Source organism: Macadamia integrifolia, chromosome 4, assembly GCF_013358625.1.
Source record: "Macadamia integrifolia cultivar HAES 741 chromosome 4, SCU_Mint_v3, whole genome shotgun sequence".
NCBI classification, from domain to species: Eukaryota; Viridiplantae; Streptophyta; class Magnoliopsida; order Proteales; family Proteaceae; genus Macadamia; species Macadamia integrifolia.
Genome location: NC_056560.1, coordinates 161,844 through 179,098, shown reverse-complemented (window position 1 = coordinate 179,098; position 17,255 = coordinate 161,844). Strand labels below are relative to the sequence as shown.

Genomic DNA, 17,255 nt, shown 5'->3' with positions numbered 1-17,255 from the left:
TCTTATTGTTAGAATCTTCAAAACATATAGAGGAGGGGGCATAATTGCTGAAACATGTACAAATGGATTACGGCTAAAGTACAAGAATCTTACCAAAAAAAAAAAAGAAAAGTACAAAAGATGGCACGGGGCGTAATTTTATCTTATTGTTTTTGGATTTTGCATAAAAATAGTGGAAAGAGTTTACTGTCGAAAGTGTGGCCTCTGCATCAGCACATGGGCCAATGACCGTGCACATATAAGAATCAACAAGGCAGAAGATATTGCCTATCATAGAGGGCGGGGCAGTCATTTCGCCCCGGACACCTCCCCAAGGCCCTCACACTCCCAAGAAAACATTTTCCCAAAAAGATAGCCTTGCGTTCGTCGGCTTTGCTCGGCAACACTCCAGCAGCGCCCATGGCGAGGAAGCAAAAGAGAGAGACGATTAAACCTCAAAACGTGTACCCATTGATCCTAGCTGCGCTTTCAAACAGTGAGAGCTCGTCCTCTCTAACCCTTCTGAAGAAATGCTTAAAGAAGCTCCATCACTCTTTCCTCATCAGGGACCCCCAATTCTCAAACTCTTCTTTCTTCCTCTTGCTCCTTCCCATCCTTCTGAGATCCATGTAACTATCTCCATTTCTCTTCCTTACTGGATTCCTTTTTATTCGATTAATTTCTTTGAATTCTTCGTCAGGTTCCCTGAGATTGCATCTCTCGGCGCTAAAATCGTGGGCGCTGCTTCCCTTTCGTCATTTGAAATGAATGAAGTGATTGCCTATGATGCTGCAATTGTTGAAAGTTTATTGGCGGCTCTGTTGCGTAGGAAAAAATGGGTTTCGGATGCTGCCTGTAATGCTGTCTTGGATCTTTCCACAACATCAATTGGACGACAAAGACTCTGTGAATTGTCTGCTGTGGAGAAGCTTATGTGAGTATCTTTTTTTACTTTCTATGGTGTTCACTCTATTTCCTTTCACATGATTTTACATATTATGATTGCTTTTTTCCTTTGATGGTCAATTTTTTCTTACACGGTCAATAGAATCTATTTCCCATTATGGTTTGGTTTCTCATATGAGTTGTTAATGAAGAGAGAAATATGCTGATTCAATCAGTTAGTTCGCCTTGCAACGGCATTTTAGATAGCATGATGGATTTATGAGACCTGTGAAATTAGCTTGATTATGCAACTCATATTCTCGAGTTGCATTTTGATACGCATGAAACTAACTCACCCGACGGGATGCTGACTTGTGGCAACCAATTACTGACCGTATTTAAAAAGAAATCAGAATCATCCGTGTGAAGCAAGCAGCTGCGGGATCCGAGGAAGATCTAGTCTTCTTTCCGTGGCAGAGTTATATTAGGATTCTATCGTGCCCAAGGAAGAAAGGCAAAACGATTCCTCAGAGGACAAGGGATATTCCACACAAAAGGAGAAGACTCATTGATGCAGATGCCTTGACTTGGCTGGGCCAGACCGACCCACTATGGAGGCCTAAGCCAAGACATAACCAACCCAAACCAATATTCTGGTATGGCCAGGGTTGGTAGTTGATATTTAGGAAAGCAAATTAGTATATTTGATTTTCTTTGCTTTAGAAGCAGATACTTAGGATTTTATTGCAATTAGTTAGTTTCTATTTTAGATTATTTTTATCTTTAATTGCTTTCCAATTTTATGTGAGGACTTCTTCTTTAAATTGCTGTAAAACGATTATTGAGTTTCAGTTTGGAATGAAATAATTGAATGGCTGAATTAATTGTTTGTGACGTGGCTGCTGTGATGTTTGCTTATCCCTTCTCCCCACTTTGATCCTTCTCTTCTTTCTTCTCTTCTTTGTTTTTCCCTGTTCTCTTTCTCTGTTTCTGGGCGATAGCTGCAGCCCCAAACAAGTGGGTCGATCTCCCTCATTCTTGAACTACTTGGACCAAGACCTTGATCGAGGGTTCTCTACCTACAAGCGACCAAAACCCTGGAGTATTACTTTCAAAATTTTGTTCTGTTCTGAGAAATCAAACTCAGGTTCACATCTGGTTCTGAAACCCTCCGCCAGTCCTGATATTAGAAAGGATCTCTATCCTTTCACTTCCCGTTTGGCTGAAACTTGGCTGGAATCACAAGACCTGTGTGCTGCGATTCTCCCTTCCAAGCCCAAAGTCGATCCATGCTGCATCTGAGAGAGCTCCATCAAAACTATCGAGGCTGCCTCCCCTTTCTGGTTCTGATGCAGGGGTGAAGAAGAGTCATGAGTTGCTTTATTTCTCTTGTACTTTGGTTACCAGTTATACCCTTCTCTTTGTCCCTAATTCTCGCATATCCCCTATTCCTATTTTACTTCCTAGTTTACCCCCATCAAATAATCATTAATGCCCTTTAGGTCCCATCTCCCAAGTAGCTCATAAGTAATTTGTTTATTTACGATACTGCCACTGCAACTTGATTATTGAGTTTTCTTATTTGAGTGGGCCCATTAAGCAAACTGAACAGGGTTTTGTTAAACCCCGGTTCTGCATTGCTCATGGGACACGATCCTCTAACCGCTCCAAGCTTATCAAAATAAGAAGATGTTTCTAGGTAGGACTCTACGGGATCCGATCTTATAAAGGAGATGGAAGGGACCAGGCATAGATAAGTTCACTTGCTTTCCTACTACTGTTGCTTGGGTTCCTGATTTGGGCTTCGGAGGGCTATCCCGGAGTTAGCTCTAGGCCTATTTTCTTCTGTGTCATTGTAGGGCAAACGTCTGATCGACGAAGGATTCTCGGCCGCAACAGATTGGCACCATCTATGGGAACGTGAGAGTAATAGATGTGTGGGCATGATGAACCAAACATACTAGAAAAGGAAAAAGACAATGAAGACTCATGACATGAATGCTGGAGAGTCACTCTGCCCTCAACCGACCCTAGCTGGCGTGGGCGAAGAGCAACAAAATGGCAACCAGGGAGAAGGGGCATGACAACGCAAGACCACCGAGACGGTCAACATCCTAGTGGAAGCCAAGACCACAGAGCGACTCCCAGTCCCAATTGGAGATCAAGCTACTGGTATAAGGGCTCAGTCTGATGCACTTCAACAGAAGTATGATCGGTTGGCTGAAACGATGCGGGAAGTCTCAAAACCTGACCGAAGGGCCCACCCTCGGTTGGGAGTTTAGGCTAAGGCCGAGCAAACTTGACCGAAGGGCCTACCTTTGATTGGGGTGTTAAAGCCGAGCATGCCTAACCGAAGGGAACTATCAGGCCTTCGGTCGGATGCCTTGACCGAAGCCGAACAAACCAGACCGAAGGGTTCTACCTGTATCCTAAAGAAGGCTGAATGAAATCAATCAAAAAACCTGATCAACTTTGTCAAAGCCTGAACCTGAATCAAGACGTACATCGCGAGAACAACTTTACTCCCTCAGGAAAAGCTTCCAGAGGGAGTAAGGGGCTTCTGATACGCATGAAACTAGTTACCCAACAGGATGTTGGCACGTGGCAACCGATTACTCACCTTATTTAAAAGGAAACTAGAAGCATCCATGTGAAACAAGCAACCTTAGATCCCGAGAACCAAGGAAGATCCAGCCTTCCTTTCGTGGCAGAGTTATAATAGGGTTCTATCCCTCCCAAGGAAGAAAGGAAAAATGATTCCTCAGAGGACAAGTGATATTCCACACAAAAGGAGACTCATGGGACATGATCCTCTAACCGCACCAAGCTTATCAAAACAGAGGATGTTTTCCTTGTAGGACTACTAGATCTGATCCTATAAAGGAGATGGAAGGGACTAGGTAGAGGTAAGTTCACTATCTCACTTACTATTGCTCTCATACTATTGTTGCTCGGGTTCCTGATTTGGGCGTCGGAGGACTAATCCCGGAGTTAGCTCCGGGCCTTTTGTTTTTGTGTCATTGTAGCGCGAACTTCCGATTGACGAAAGATTCTCGGCCGCAACACATTCCCAATGGCCACTTTTGTTTGTTTATATATTGATATATGAGGGTCTTCTTCTATTCACCAAATGCTTCATTCGAAGTGATAACTGATAAATTGAATGTCATATGGCATTTGTACTGGAAGAGCATCATTTGAAGTGGGAAAATCTCAGTTATCAAAGAAGAATTGGTTGAATATCCAAGAATCTTGTTTCAGATAATTTTGTGTATAAAATGGAAATTGGTGGCTGTCGTTATTTCAATGAACAAAAATCAAATGATTGTTGCTTCAGATGGGCATCAAAGTTTGCTATCGTGTAAAGGGCCAGTACCTGCTGTTGGTGCTGGTCCTGGAGTGATGAGTTTAGAGTCGTTCCTAACTTTTGGCATTTTTTGTACAACATGGCCACCCTCACGACTCAAACCCGGGCATTTGCCCTTGTAGCCTGAACCTTTTACCATTGCTCTAAGCAGTGGCCCCTAAAGTGTGCTACCATTTATCTATGAATAACAACTGGTACACAATTTTTAGCAGAATGAGTTTGTGATTATGGGGTCATAGTGAAAGAAAACATGGTGCCCTATTTATGTTGTCTTTTGAATGTGTGAATTAGGTCCAAATTACATCCATCACATTGGTGCCCTTCGAGATTTGTTTTTTAGATCCTGACTTCAGGATATTGGTGTGTCGACTATGCATATGGTGCTTGGTGCCTTGTGCCATGGAGGGGTTCTCTTCTAACTACTTGCTTGAGTTTTCCTTTGAGAGCAGCTTGAAAGGTGAGTTCTCTATTCTCAAGTGAGAGAAGTTCACTCTTTTTATTGGTGAAAGCAATGCTTTTGAGCCTCCCTACTTGTTTTCTTGCATTCCCCTCTCCTCATCCTTGGGTGCCAATTCTTATATAAACATGGAAAAGATCTGAGCCTGAGCCTATAAGACAAGGAGCTTCCCTTGGTATTTCATTAATGATGTTCTGCTACCTAAATATGTGTTGAAGTGTAGGACATATTGATGGAGATCAGCGAGATGATCTGCTAGTGATGGTCTTGTTTCAAAGACAGAAGGAAAAAGATCTGCTTTGATGGTTTCTACGAGCAAGATCTGATAAAGTAGTTCCAGATCTAACAGAGAAGTCGCAAGGAAGAAGAATTAGAAATTCAGAACCATCGAGGAAAAGAGAGAAGAGGTAAGGGAGGGAAAGATTCTACCCAAAAAAAAAAAAGGGAAGAGAGGGAAGAGATGAGAATATAGGAGGCAACCACCTCACTGACAAAATAAACTAATTCAATCGAGTCACGTGGGCTTGTGAGCCTTTACAATATATTTATAAAGCTGTAAAAAAAACTGATTGGCATTGGCAGTCCTTTATTGACTAAAAAATTGACCCTTAATTCCTGCTTTGGACGGTATCAACCACCTAATAACAACATAATAGATAAGGCAACCTCTTGCTAAAAAAAAGTCCTAAAATGAAATAAAAACCAACATCTAGACTCTAATTAACAATAAAATTACATTTCGAGTTGTAGTTTGTCTTTATACATGTATGTAACCCCATCAATTCAACATTATTGAATGAATAGATGTTTTTAAGTCTCATGATTGCAGATTGCACTCATTGGAGACCACTTAGGCTGGTTCGATTAATCCCTCCTTCGTCTTGCTTCTTTTCAGTTCTCAGTTTCTAATCCCACTTGTGATTGTTCAATCTCTCCTTGTATTCTTCTTCTGTTGCTTTTTTTCCCCTTGACTATTAGTTCTGGGTGGATACTCTGTTTTCATATTTAGTTCTTAGTTACTAATCCCAGGTGTGATTATCACATCTCTCCTTGTATTCTTCAATTCTTCTTCTGCTACCTTTTTTCCCTCCTGAGTCCCGACTTTTATTTTCGAGTGGATACCCTGTTTTTGCACCAATTTTCTTCCATCTATTTTATTTTATATATTCTTTGTTGTTGCTTTGTTTCATTCCAAACTTGGTAGATAAGGTTGTTATCTCCTCCCCCCTTCAAGGAGTACCACTGAAGGCTAAGGCCAAAGCCCTCTTCCTACTCCCCTGAGCATTTTCTGCACCGCTTGTCCCCTTTTAAATGAGCCCCTAGATCATTTGGAATGTCCGTGGATTGAATTCTCGGCTAAGCATGCCTCCATTCGATCCCTTTCTTAAATTCTCCTGTGCTGCCCTTTGTTGCCTTTTGAAAACCCGTGGCGTTGAGTCAAATGCCTCCCGAATCGTTGCTTCCATTACCCCTTCTTGGTTCTTCTTTTCCAACTATGCTCAATGCTCAAATGGTTGTATCTGTATCCTTTGCAACCCCCTCCTCTTCCCAATCCATTCACCTTTCCATTTCTTCCCCCTCCGGATCTCATTTCTACTTCTTCTCTGCCATCTATGCTCTCAATTGTGCTCTGGATAGGATCCCCCTTTGGGCTGATACTCTACTTTGCTCCTCTATTGGTTCCCTTCCTTGGGGCCTTGTGGGAGACTTTAATGTCATCAGAGCTTCCCATGAGAAGATTGGAGGGGACCACATTGACCTTCCCTCTATTGAAGCATTCAATGACTGTAATGAGCAATCGAAAAGATTCTGGAGCATCCTCAGGGTTAGGTATTGTTCCTCCAATGATCGTAGTCCCAAGTACTTTCTGACGAGCTCTAATATGATCAGATTTATAAGTAAGCATCTCTTGTAAAATATGAGCAACACCAAATCCTTTTAGAGCCCTAACTTCCATTTCTCCTACCCGTTGTCCCCCCTTTGATGATATTGGTGTCAATGGCCTTTGCTGGTCAGGCTCCAAATTCACTTGGACCAACCGTAGAAGCGGTCCTGCCAGAATTGCTTGCAAGCTTGACTATGCTATTGTCAATGAAGCCTAGCTTAAAGCTTTCCCCTCCTCCCATGCCAGTTTTGACCTTATTGGAATCTCTGACGACTCCCCTATCTCTCTCCTTGTTAACCCTCTCATCTCCTTTGGGCCCAAACCCTTTAAGTTCTTTGATATGTGGACCCTTCACTAGGACTTCCTCCCCATTGTGCATGAAGCTTGGGCTATTCCTGTCCATGCTCTCTCATCCCCTCTCATCGCCTTACCAGGAAGCTTAGGAATGTCAAGTTCGCTCTTAAGAGGTGGAATGCAAATTCCTTTGGAAACATCTCCTCCAATGTCCCCGCCTACAAGGATAAGCTCCAACTCATTCAATCCAAGCTTCAACTTGATCATCTCAATCCTTCCCTGGCCGAGGAAGAGAAAGAGGTTTCCTCTGAGCTTTCTTCTCTCCCTTCCCAGGAAGAAAGCTTCCTTAGGCAAAAATCTAGAATTAAATGGTTTGAGCTTGGGGACTCCAACTCCGCCCACTTCCACCATTCTATCAAGGCTCGGTCTAATGCCAACTCCATCCCCACGCTCATCTCTTGCAATGGTATCACTCTTACCAATCCTGAAAACATCAAAGCTGATGCTGCCTCTTATTTCTCAGATCTCGTTCACCCCACATCCCCCTCCACCACCCCACCTTCCCCGAACCTCATCAACAAATTCATCCGCGACCATCTTCTCCCCCACCTTCACTCCATTCTTTGGATGATGAGATTCTTGCTGCTATCCTCTCACATAAACCTAACAAGGCTCCTAGCCCTGATGGTTTTAGCATGAGATTCTTCTCTTCCTGTTGGCATATTATTGAAACTGTTCTGATCCATGCCATTCGAAGTTTCTTCCCCTCCCCCAGTCAAATTCCATGGTGTTAACCACACCTTCCTTTGCATCGTCCCTAAGAAAGAGGGTGCTAGTTCCATGTCTGATTTCAGACCCATATCCCTTTGTAACCTTCTCTATATATTCATCGCAATGATCTTGGCTAACCGTATCCAGGTTGTCATCTACTCCTTGGTTAGCCCTAACCAATCGGCCTTTATTGTTGGCAGGAGCATAGCTGACGACATCATGCTTTGCCATGAAATTGTTAAGAGGGTTTGACAGGAAGTCGTATTACTCTGTGGCCCTCCGCAAACTTGATATCCATAAAGCCTTCGACTCTATCCACTCAGACTTCATTGAGCAAGTCCTTCAGATGCCCTTCCCCCCATCCTTGTCCATTGGATTCACTCCTGCATCTCCACTCCTTAGTACTGGTCAATGGCAGTCCTGCGGGCTATTTCTCTTCCTTTGTGGGTATCAGACAAGGCATTCCTATCTCCCTTCCTCTTTTCCCTTGCCCTAGAGGTTCTTTCCCAATCCATCCAGTCCTCCATAGATCAACACCTTATCTCCTTAATTCCCAAATGTTAATCCTCTTGCTTAACCACCTTGCCTTTGCGGATGATCTCATGATCTTCTCGAAGGCTGATTTTGCTTCCATCTCCTCCATTATGCCCTCCTTCCACCTCTTTGAATCCTAAATCCAGCCTCCTCCTTTCTGGTGTCTCTAACTCTTGTCGAGCTAATCTCCTTCAGATCACTGGATTCTCCCAAGGATCCCTCGGCCAAATATGTTGGCCTTCCTCTTATCCCCTCTAGGATTTTTATTCACTATTGCTCTTCTATTCTTGACCAAACAAGGAAGAGACTCCAACTTTATAAAGGTAAGCTCCTCTCCTATGTTGGTCGCTTGGTTCTCATCAGATTAGTCCTTTAATCCATGTCCCTTTATTGGTCGGGTATCTTCGCCCTCCCAGCTGCCACCTCGAAGTTTATTGAATCTATTCTCTCTTCCTTTTTAGAAAGGCTTTGATTCCTCTAAATTCCTTCGCCCCTTAAGCTGGGATAAAGTCTGTCTTCCCAAATCTAAGGGTGGTTGGGTCTGAGAAAGATAAAAGATATTAATTCTGCCAGCATCCTCAAGCTCATCTGGAAGATTGTCTCTAGGCAGAATAGCATCTGGGCCTCTTGGGTCTACTCCTCCCCCCTCAAGAATGACTCCCTCTGGACTACTTCCCCCTCTCCTGATGTCTACATTCTCACTAAAAGATCCTTAGCCCTTAGTGCTATTTCTTATTCTATTGGGAATGGATCCTCCACTTCTCTGTGGTTGGATCCTTGGTACCCTTTAGGCATCCTTCTTTCTTCTCCCCGTGTACTCTATTTTTCGGGCCTCCCTAGATCTGCCTCTGTTGCCTCCATCTCTCAAGGTGATTGGATTTCTTCTTCCTCCCCTCCCCATGTAGCTGATCTCTGGTCCTCCCTCCCCCTATTCTTCTCTTCCCCGGGGAAGAGAGGATAAGATTGCTTGGCTCCCCTCTCCCACAGGAGTGTTCACTTCGGCCTCTGCTTAGAACTATATTCGTACATTGGGCTCCATTGTCCCCTAACATAATTTTGTTTAAAGGCCATATCCGTCGCCACAGCTTCACTTTGTGGCGGACTCTCTCCAACTGCCTTCCGACACAGTCTTTCCTTATCCATTGGCATATTCCGGTTTCCCCTTCTTATTGCCTCGGCTTGAACAGTGTTGAAGATACTCACCATCTCTTTTTCTCTTGCCCCTTTTCTTCCTTTGTTTGGAAAATGGTCCTTTTCACATGCTGGCCATCCCTAGAAGTATTCTCCCTTTGAGTAGAGAATAGATCTGGGCTGATATGACTTTTGGTGGTTCCTCCATTTGTGACACGATAAGGAAATTGGCCTTCTGTGCTACCATTAACCATCTCTGGATGGAGCACAATCTTTGTAGATAGACTTCCAACTCTCGCTCCTTCAAGAAGATTTGGAAAGCCATCTACTTTGATGTCAACTCCAAACTTGGATGCATCTGTCATTGTAGGATTATTGACTCCCCAAGGAACAGGTTCATTGTTGTCTACTGGGGTCTCCCCCTTTCTATCCTATCCTCCTCCCCGATGTGCCTCCTTTAGGTCCCATTTGGCTGTATTTTGGTTGGGGGTTCCCCCTTTTTTGAGTTTTTTCTACCATCCCTTAGGGTAAGGCATTTGGGCAGCGTTCCCTCGCCCCCCCTCTTTCCCACCTGTATATTCTTTCCTCTACTTGGTAATGAATTTTTTTAGTCATCCGATTTTTTTTTTAATTGATTTTGGCCTTAAAACTGAGATGAGGATGTTAAGATGGTGTGTAGTAAACTAGGAAGGATAAGTAAGGAATGAACATATTAGAGCTGTTTTGGGAGTGGCCCGATCAACAACATTCTCTGTGAAAGTCGTTTGAGGTAGTATGACCATGTTCCAAGGAGGCCTGAGGATGCCCCAATAAGGAGGAGTGATCGGATCCAGGTTAAAGGAGCCAAAAGAGCTAGGGGCAAGCCTAAAATGATCATAGACAAAGTGGTTAGGAATGACATATATAGCCTTGGTCTTGTCCCCACTATGACCTTGGATAGAACCTATTGGAGGGGCAAGGGCCAAGCCCATTTAGCTGAGATTTTTCTAACTTCTGGGCTGTGCCTCTTTCCTTTTACTCTCATATTTTCTCATCTCGCATCATTCCATCTCTCCCCTCCACTCCTATTTGGACATTTTCAATTTTGTTTTGTATGGATCCATGTAGGCCACGCCATTATGTTGGGATAAGGCTGATTTTGTTGTTGTTGGCCTTAAAACTGAGAATAATATTCTGTTTATTTCATGTCCAAACTCCTGCTGTGTTTTTTAGATTCTTAATTGCAGTCTCATCATGTTGTTTATGGGTTGTTATTGTTGACATCCATGGACACGTGTTATTGATGAGATGGCCAGTCCAGTGATGAGGCGGCCAAATATAATGATGTGGTAGTGTACAATCATCTCAGGGTAAGGCTGCATAGTTCTCGCCCCCCGAACCTCACACATGCGGGAGCCTTGTGCACCGGGTAGTGTACAATCATCTAATAACGTGCAGTGTTCAGGGTACAATGTTAGAGGTTATTTGTGATGTGGTTGTGCTGCTAATGTTTGGTATGTGCAAATTCATGTTAGTTGTGGCAGTTTCAGCAAGGTGCATGTTTGGGGGCATTTTGGTCATTTCATATGTCAATTTCAAAGGATGGATCCGTCCGGAAAATAAAGCTTTGAGTTGTGAATTCAACGCAACTAGAATTGTCTCGATTCGAGTCCGACCGAAAAAGTTATGACCATTTTTGTACAGTTGCTCCAAAATGGCAAATGTGCTCGGTAAAATGCCCAAATATGTTTTTACATGTATTTCAACATGATGTGGGCCCAACATCATCAGGTGGCAGCGGTGGTGCAGCATGTGCATTGGATGCAGCCACGCAGCCCACCTACTGGCCTGCACTCTCATAGCATGCAAGGAAAGGCCCCCGCACACATGGAGGCATGCGGGCAAAGGCCCCTGCATGAGGAAGCCAAGCCCATGTCAGCCTTGGGGCATTTTGAGGCTTATATATTCTAAGTTATGGAATGCCTTTAATGTGCTTGACCTTTTTCCTTTAAGAGGCTTATAAGTTACCCAAATTAATGAGCTCTCTGTGACCATTCATTACCATAGGGACTTGACTTGTAATATTTGAAGAGTTTCGGTCACAGGAGCATTAATAGTTGGTGCAATGGGCCTGGGTGTGGTTTCTTTAAGAATGGTGTTGGCCATTGGATCAGTATATGAGGCCACTAATTCCTATCGTATGGTGGAGTTCAAACTCCATAAGGCGTGGATTCGTAGGCCTTTTAATGCTTGTGCGTTCATTTCCATTGGCTGCTGCAAAGTTCTCAAGAACCGGCAATGCACTGGATATTCCCTATGGTTTAGAACGTTGGGCAAAGTGGAGATATTTAAAGCATTTTATTGTTTCCATCACTTGAAATCCAGGCCATCCTTTTTCCAAGGATCTGGACGGTTATGATTGTAGATTCAGCTGCAATTTAAGAGTTGCAAGAATCAAGGAAGAAGGTAGAAGAAGAAGAGAGAAGAAGGAGAAGTTGAAGAAGAGGAAGATAGAAAGAGGTTTTGGTAGAAGTTGAGGAGAGAATCGACTCTCCCTTGCTATACTCATTTACTTGACCAATAACAAAAGAGATTACATCTATGCCCCCCATGCCAATGTAACTAGACAAGGGAGGTAAAAAGGTAAAGTTAAAAAGTAGAAAGACAATAGCTCATTACAATAAGTCACAATTTAATTGGCATGTGCCTAAAGTACCCTTATTAATTCTAACACTCCCAATTAAGCTGGAGAATAAATGTCATACAATCCTAGCATGCAAAGAAGGGTACTGAAACTAGTGAAGAATGAGCCCTTTAGTGAAGATATCTACTAGTTGATCACCTATCTTCACAAAAGTAGTGCAAATGTAACCAGAGTCAATCTTCTCCTTGATAGGGTGACGGTCAACCTCAATGTGCTTTGTTTGATCATGTTGCTTGCTTATAGCAGCCTTATTGTCACAATAGGGTCTTACAGGTGCCTCAGTAACAAATGCCAACTCTTGGACCAGCCTTCTCAACCATAAGAGTTCACACACTCCATGAGCCATAGCCCTAAACTCTGCCTATGCACTGGATTGAGCCACAACATGTTTTTTGCTTCACCATGTGACTGGATTACCTCCCATAATAGTACAATATCCTGATGTAGTACAATATCTTGATGTAGACTGTTTGTCAGAAACTGAAGCAGCCCAGTCCGCATCAGTGTAACCCTCTATTCTCAGATGGTTGTGCTTGACATATAACATTCATTCCTTGTGGAGGAGTTTAAGTACCTAAGGATAGGACAGACAACATCCAAGTGCCCACTCTTTGGAGCATGCATAAACTGGCTCACCACCTCAACTGCATAAGTTATATCCGGGTGAGTCAAGGAGAGATAAATCAACTTCCCCATAAGTCTTTGGTATTTCCCTGCATCAACCAGAGAAGGTCGACCATCATCTCCTAGTTTATGATTCTGATAAATAGGAGAATTTGTTGGTTTGCAACCCAGCATCCCTCTTTCTTTCAACAAGCCTAGTATAGACCTTCTTTTACATATGTTTATCCTCTTCTTATACCTTGACACTTCAATCCCCCAAGAAATACTTAAGAGGACCCAAATCTTTGATCTCAAACTGTTGGGACAAGTCTTCAGTTTCATCATCTCAACCTCATCATTTCTAGTCACAATAATGTCATCCACATAGACAATAAGGGCTGTGATAGTACCATTACCTCACTGGGTAAATAAAGTGTGGTCAGCTTGACTCTGGGAATACCAATTCTACAGGATAGCCTGTCTAAACCTCTCAAACCAAGCATTTGGAGACTATTTGACGCCATATAAAGCCTTCTTAGGAGTGCACACTTTCCCTTCAGCAGAGGGAAACTTAAAACTTGGTGGAATTTGCATATACACCTCCTCTTCTAAATCATCTTGGAGGAAAACATTCTTCACATCCAGCTGATACAATGGCCAATCCATATTAGCTGCTAATGATAAGAGGACTCTTATCGAATTGTGCTTGGCCACAGGTGCAAATGTCTCATGATAGTCAATCCCATAAACCTGACTGTACCCTTTGGCTACCAACCTGACATTATATCTCTCCACAGCACCATCAGAGTGGTACTTGATTGTGTAGACCCATCTACATCCAACTGGAACTCTTCCTTGGGAAGATCAACCAATTTCCAAGTACAGTTCTTCTCAAGTGCCATCATTTACTCAGATATGGGACGCTTCCACTTTGGGTCAGACATAGCTTCAGAGACATTCTGGGGAATGTAGTTAGATGAAAGGGCCATAGAAAAAGCAACACTTATAGTAGAAAGACATCATAGGAAACAAATTGAGCAATAGGATTAGTACAAACTCTCTTTCTCTTTCGAAAAACAATTGGAAGGTCAAACTCAAAGGGTGGAGGAGGAATTTTACTTGATTGAGCAGGGTGGATCTCAGGATGTGGATCCAAAGAGGACTTTTGGCAGGTGTTCTTTTCCCTTCTTTTGTACATTATAGGTTCCGTCTCTTTACCAGACCCAAAACTTGAATTATCATAGCTGTCAACAATATCCACCTTTTTATGTTTCCCAACATCAAGGTGAAATGGGGGAATAGGAATAGGCAAGGGTGTGAGAAATGGAATGACATCAGTAGCCTCTTCACCTCTATTATGCTCCCCCGGAAGAGGATGTGAGAATGAGCAAAAAAGGGAACAAACTCAAGGAATGTGACATGTTGGAAAGAAGGTGTCTGCGGGGGGAGGGATGATAGCATTTGTAGCCTTTGGTAGAGGGGGAATACCTAAGAAAAAATGCATTTGATGGCCTTGGGATCAAGTTTAGTTCAATCAGACTTGTGAACAAGGACATAACAGACACAACCAAACACTGTGGGTGGAAGAGAAAAAGCAGGGGCTTGAGGAGACAAGGTTTCCAGAGGGGATTTGGAACTAAGAAGTTTAGTGGCCATGCTGTTAATGAGGAGGTAAGAAGAGCATCAACCCAAAAAGTCTTAGAGACATGCATGCTAAAGAGGAGATTCCGAGAGACTTCCAACAGGTGGTGATTTTTCCTCTTAGCTACCCCATTCTGTTGGGGTGTGTCAACACAAGCAATTTGATGGATAATGCCATGGCCAGTAAAAAGGGTTTGGAGTCCACCAACATGTACTCACCCCCTTTATCTGAACGAACAATTTGTATACGAGTAGAAAATTGAGTAAGAATCAGCTGATAGAAACTTTTAAAGATATCATAGACATCACTCTTATGTTTCATAAAAAAAGTCCAAGTAGACCTAGAATATTCATCAACAAAGGAAAGAAAATAACGATAACCAAATAAGGAAGTAGTGGGAGAGGCTCCCCAAACATTAGTATGCACAATATGAAAGGGAACGGTGGATCTATTACCATAATAGGATAAGAAGAATGACAATGTTTATCAAAACACATTGGGCTCACACTGAAACATATGGGAAGGAGGAATAGAGGAAAACAACTGTGGTAATTTTTGTCTCATCATAGCGAAAGAGAGGTGGCCCAAACGTTGATGCCATAACATCACAGAGTCAACAATACTGTTGTCACTATGCCCACACACATAGGACTGAGCAATAGGTAGAGGAGAAGTTCCTTTTCCTGGATCAAAAAAGGTAATGTCCCTTTTCCTCACTTCCCTTGCCAATAATCCTCTTTGTCACCAAATCCTGAAAAACACAATGAGATGGAAAAAAAGTAACATAACAATTCAAGGATTTGGTTTGGTGGCTCACAAATAAAAGATTAAGGTCAAAATTTGGGACATAAAAACAAAATTTAATGAAATAGAGGGGGTAACATGAACATGACCCTTACCAAAAATGGAAGAAAGGGAGCCATTGGCAGCCCGAACCTTATTCTTACCAGAACAGATAGAATAGGAGTAAAAAAAACTGAGATATACTGGTTATATGGTCAGTGACGCCTGAGTCAATGACCAAAGCAGAGGCAAAGGAAGATGTAGATTTAGAGACCTGTGAGGTGGAAGCTAAAGAATCTGGAGCTGTAGTTGCCAAATATGACAGAACCTTGTGAAATGCAACAATATCGTCCTTCGTGAAAGAATTGGAGTCAATTTGTAGTCCAGATGGATATCCCATAGGTTCAACCTCAGTCATCATGGCGTTTTGTCTAGCTCCCCCTCTCCTACTACTATGCATACTAGGGGGACAGCCTAAAGCTCCCACATCTGTCTCTAGTGTGCCCAAATTTCTCACAATGAGTACATCTGATTCTACCTCTATCTTTCCCGTGGAATGGCCCTTGACCTCTTCCTCCAACCTCTGACATAATGTAGCTAGGAACACACGTAGAAAGTGAGAATAATACCCAAACCAAGTGGGGAGTATACACTCTACCAAGGAAGCTCATATCAACCAAAGAACATCATATCCAATCCAAATGGGTATTACACAACACCCAAAAAACTCCTTCCTAGTACTCGGAACAATATTCTAGCAAGTAAACAGATCATAGAAACCTTAATAAAGCAAATCAAGTGTATCTTGCTCTATGTAGCTTTATCCTAACTCAACAAACAAGTCTTGCATGATGTAACTCATTAGCCAAAGGCAACCAATCAACACGATACATAGAATTTCAGACAGAAAAGGTCAAGAAAAGGCAAATTGGTGATACCTGGCAGCCAATAAAAGGAGGAGTTGTTCTCCAACAACTCACACATTATGCCAGCGAGACTATAGGAGATTAAGGAACCCTTGAGTGATTCTAGCAACTCATGCCTCAACTCCAACAGAGGCTGGATGAGAGAAGAGGGGAGATGAATCTAGGGCTGGCGGTAATCCAGAAAAACACTCCCTTGCTGGTTGAAGCTTCAATCTTTCTTCATAGCCTTCAAATCTCCTTCCAAGATGTCTTAAATGTATGAAAATCGTCTGCAGCCGCTGCACCGGTGCAGTGAGCATCGGGTGGCTGGGAGGACCTTGGGGCCCGTGCCTAGATGCTCTTAGCCGTCCGATGCTCACTGCACCTCACCATTCATTGCAGAGGATGTGGAATCGTCTTAAACTTGATGGTAGAACTCCATTAGGTCTTCTACTTGAATCTTCTTACATGCTATAGCCTCTATTGGACCACCTTTCCTTTTCTAGGGTTCCAAGAGGAAAAAAGAATGAGAGGAAGAGCTGCTGGTCGACTCTCAAACCTGCTCTGATAACAAGTTGGAATTTAAGAGTTGTAAGAATCAAGGAAGAAGGTAGAAGAAGAAGAGAGAAGGAGAAGATGATGAAGAGGAAGTGAGAAAGATGTTTTGGTAGAACTTGAGGAGAGAATCGACTCTCCCTTTCTATATTCATTTCTTTGACCAATAACAGAGAGATTATATCTATGACCCCATGCCAATGTAACATAGACAAGGGAGGTAAAAAGGTAAAGTCTAAAGTAAAAAAAGACGAGCTCATTACAAGTTACAACTTAATTGGCATGTGCCTAAATTACCCTTATTAATTCTAACAGATTCCCTATTATACCAATCATGGATCGAAAAGTGTTGATGCACTTTTTTCTTGGAGTTTGAAGACCGTAGGATGCAGCCATAGTTGTCAAGGGGTCGCCTAGGCGACGACTAGGCGTCCAGTCGGTTTGCTTGGGGCCTAGGCGACAGTCGCCTTGTGTTTCGGCACTTATTTATGCCAAATATCATTCAAGTAAATGAAATAACAAATATTAAAAATGAAATAATAGATCTTATTCATAAATAAGCAAATTCCCCCTATTTGAATCCTATAAAAATAGTTTAAAAATCAAATTCCAAAAGGATAAAAAGTCAACCCCCCAGTCCAAGAACAAAAACTGGATTTTGGTTATAGGGACGATTTTCAACTTTTAAATGCTGGGGTTTTTCTTAATTATGAAAATTTTATAAATTCTATCATGTTAAAACATTGCTAAAAACCAAAAGCCCGGTAAAATAATATTTTGT

General features: G+C 42.6%; 1 protein-coding gene across 6 annotated transcripts in view; it reads left to right on the top strand.

Moving 5' to 3' along the window:
• Positions 1–272: 272 nt before the first annotated feature.
• The window catches only part of LOC122076663, a 74,686-nt gene continuing 57,703 nt past the window's right edge, over positions 273–17,255 (top strand). The window contains exons 1-2 of one of the 6 annotated variants that reach the window (XM_042642081.1): positions 273–608; positions 680–913. In XM_042642081.1, coding sequence (XP_042498015.1) covers positions 400–608; positions 680–913 — 443 coding nt within the window. In that variant the 5' untranslated portion in view covers positions 273–399. The remainder of the gene's footprint in view (positions 609–679; positions 914–17,255) is intronic. The other 5 variants (XM_042642082.1, XR_006139560.1, XM_042642083.1 and 2 more) reach the window with 5 other exon arrangements.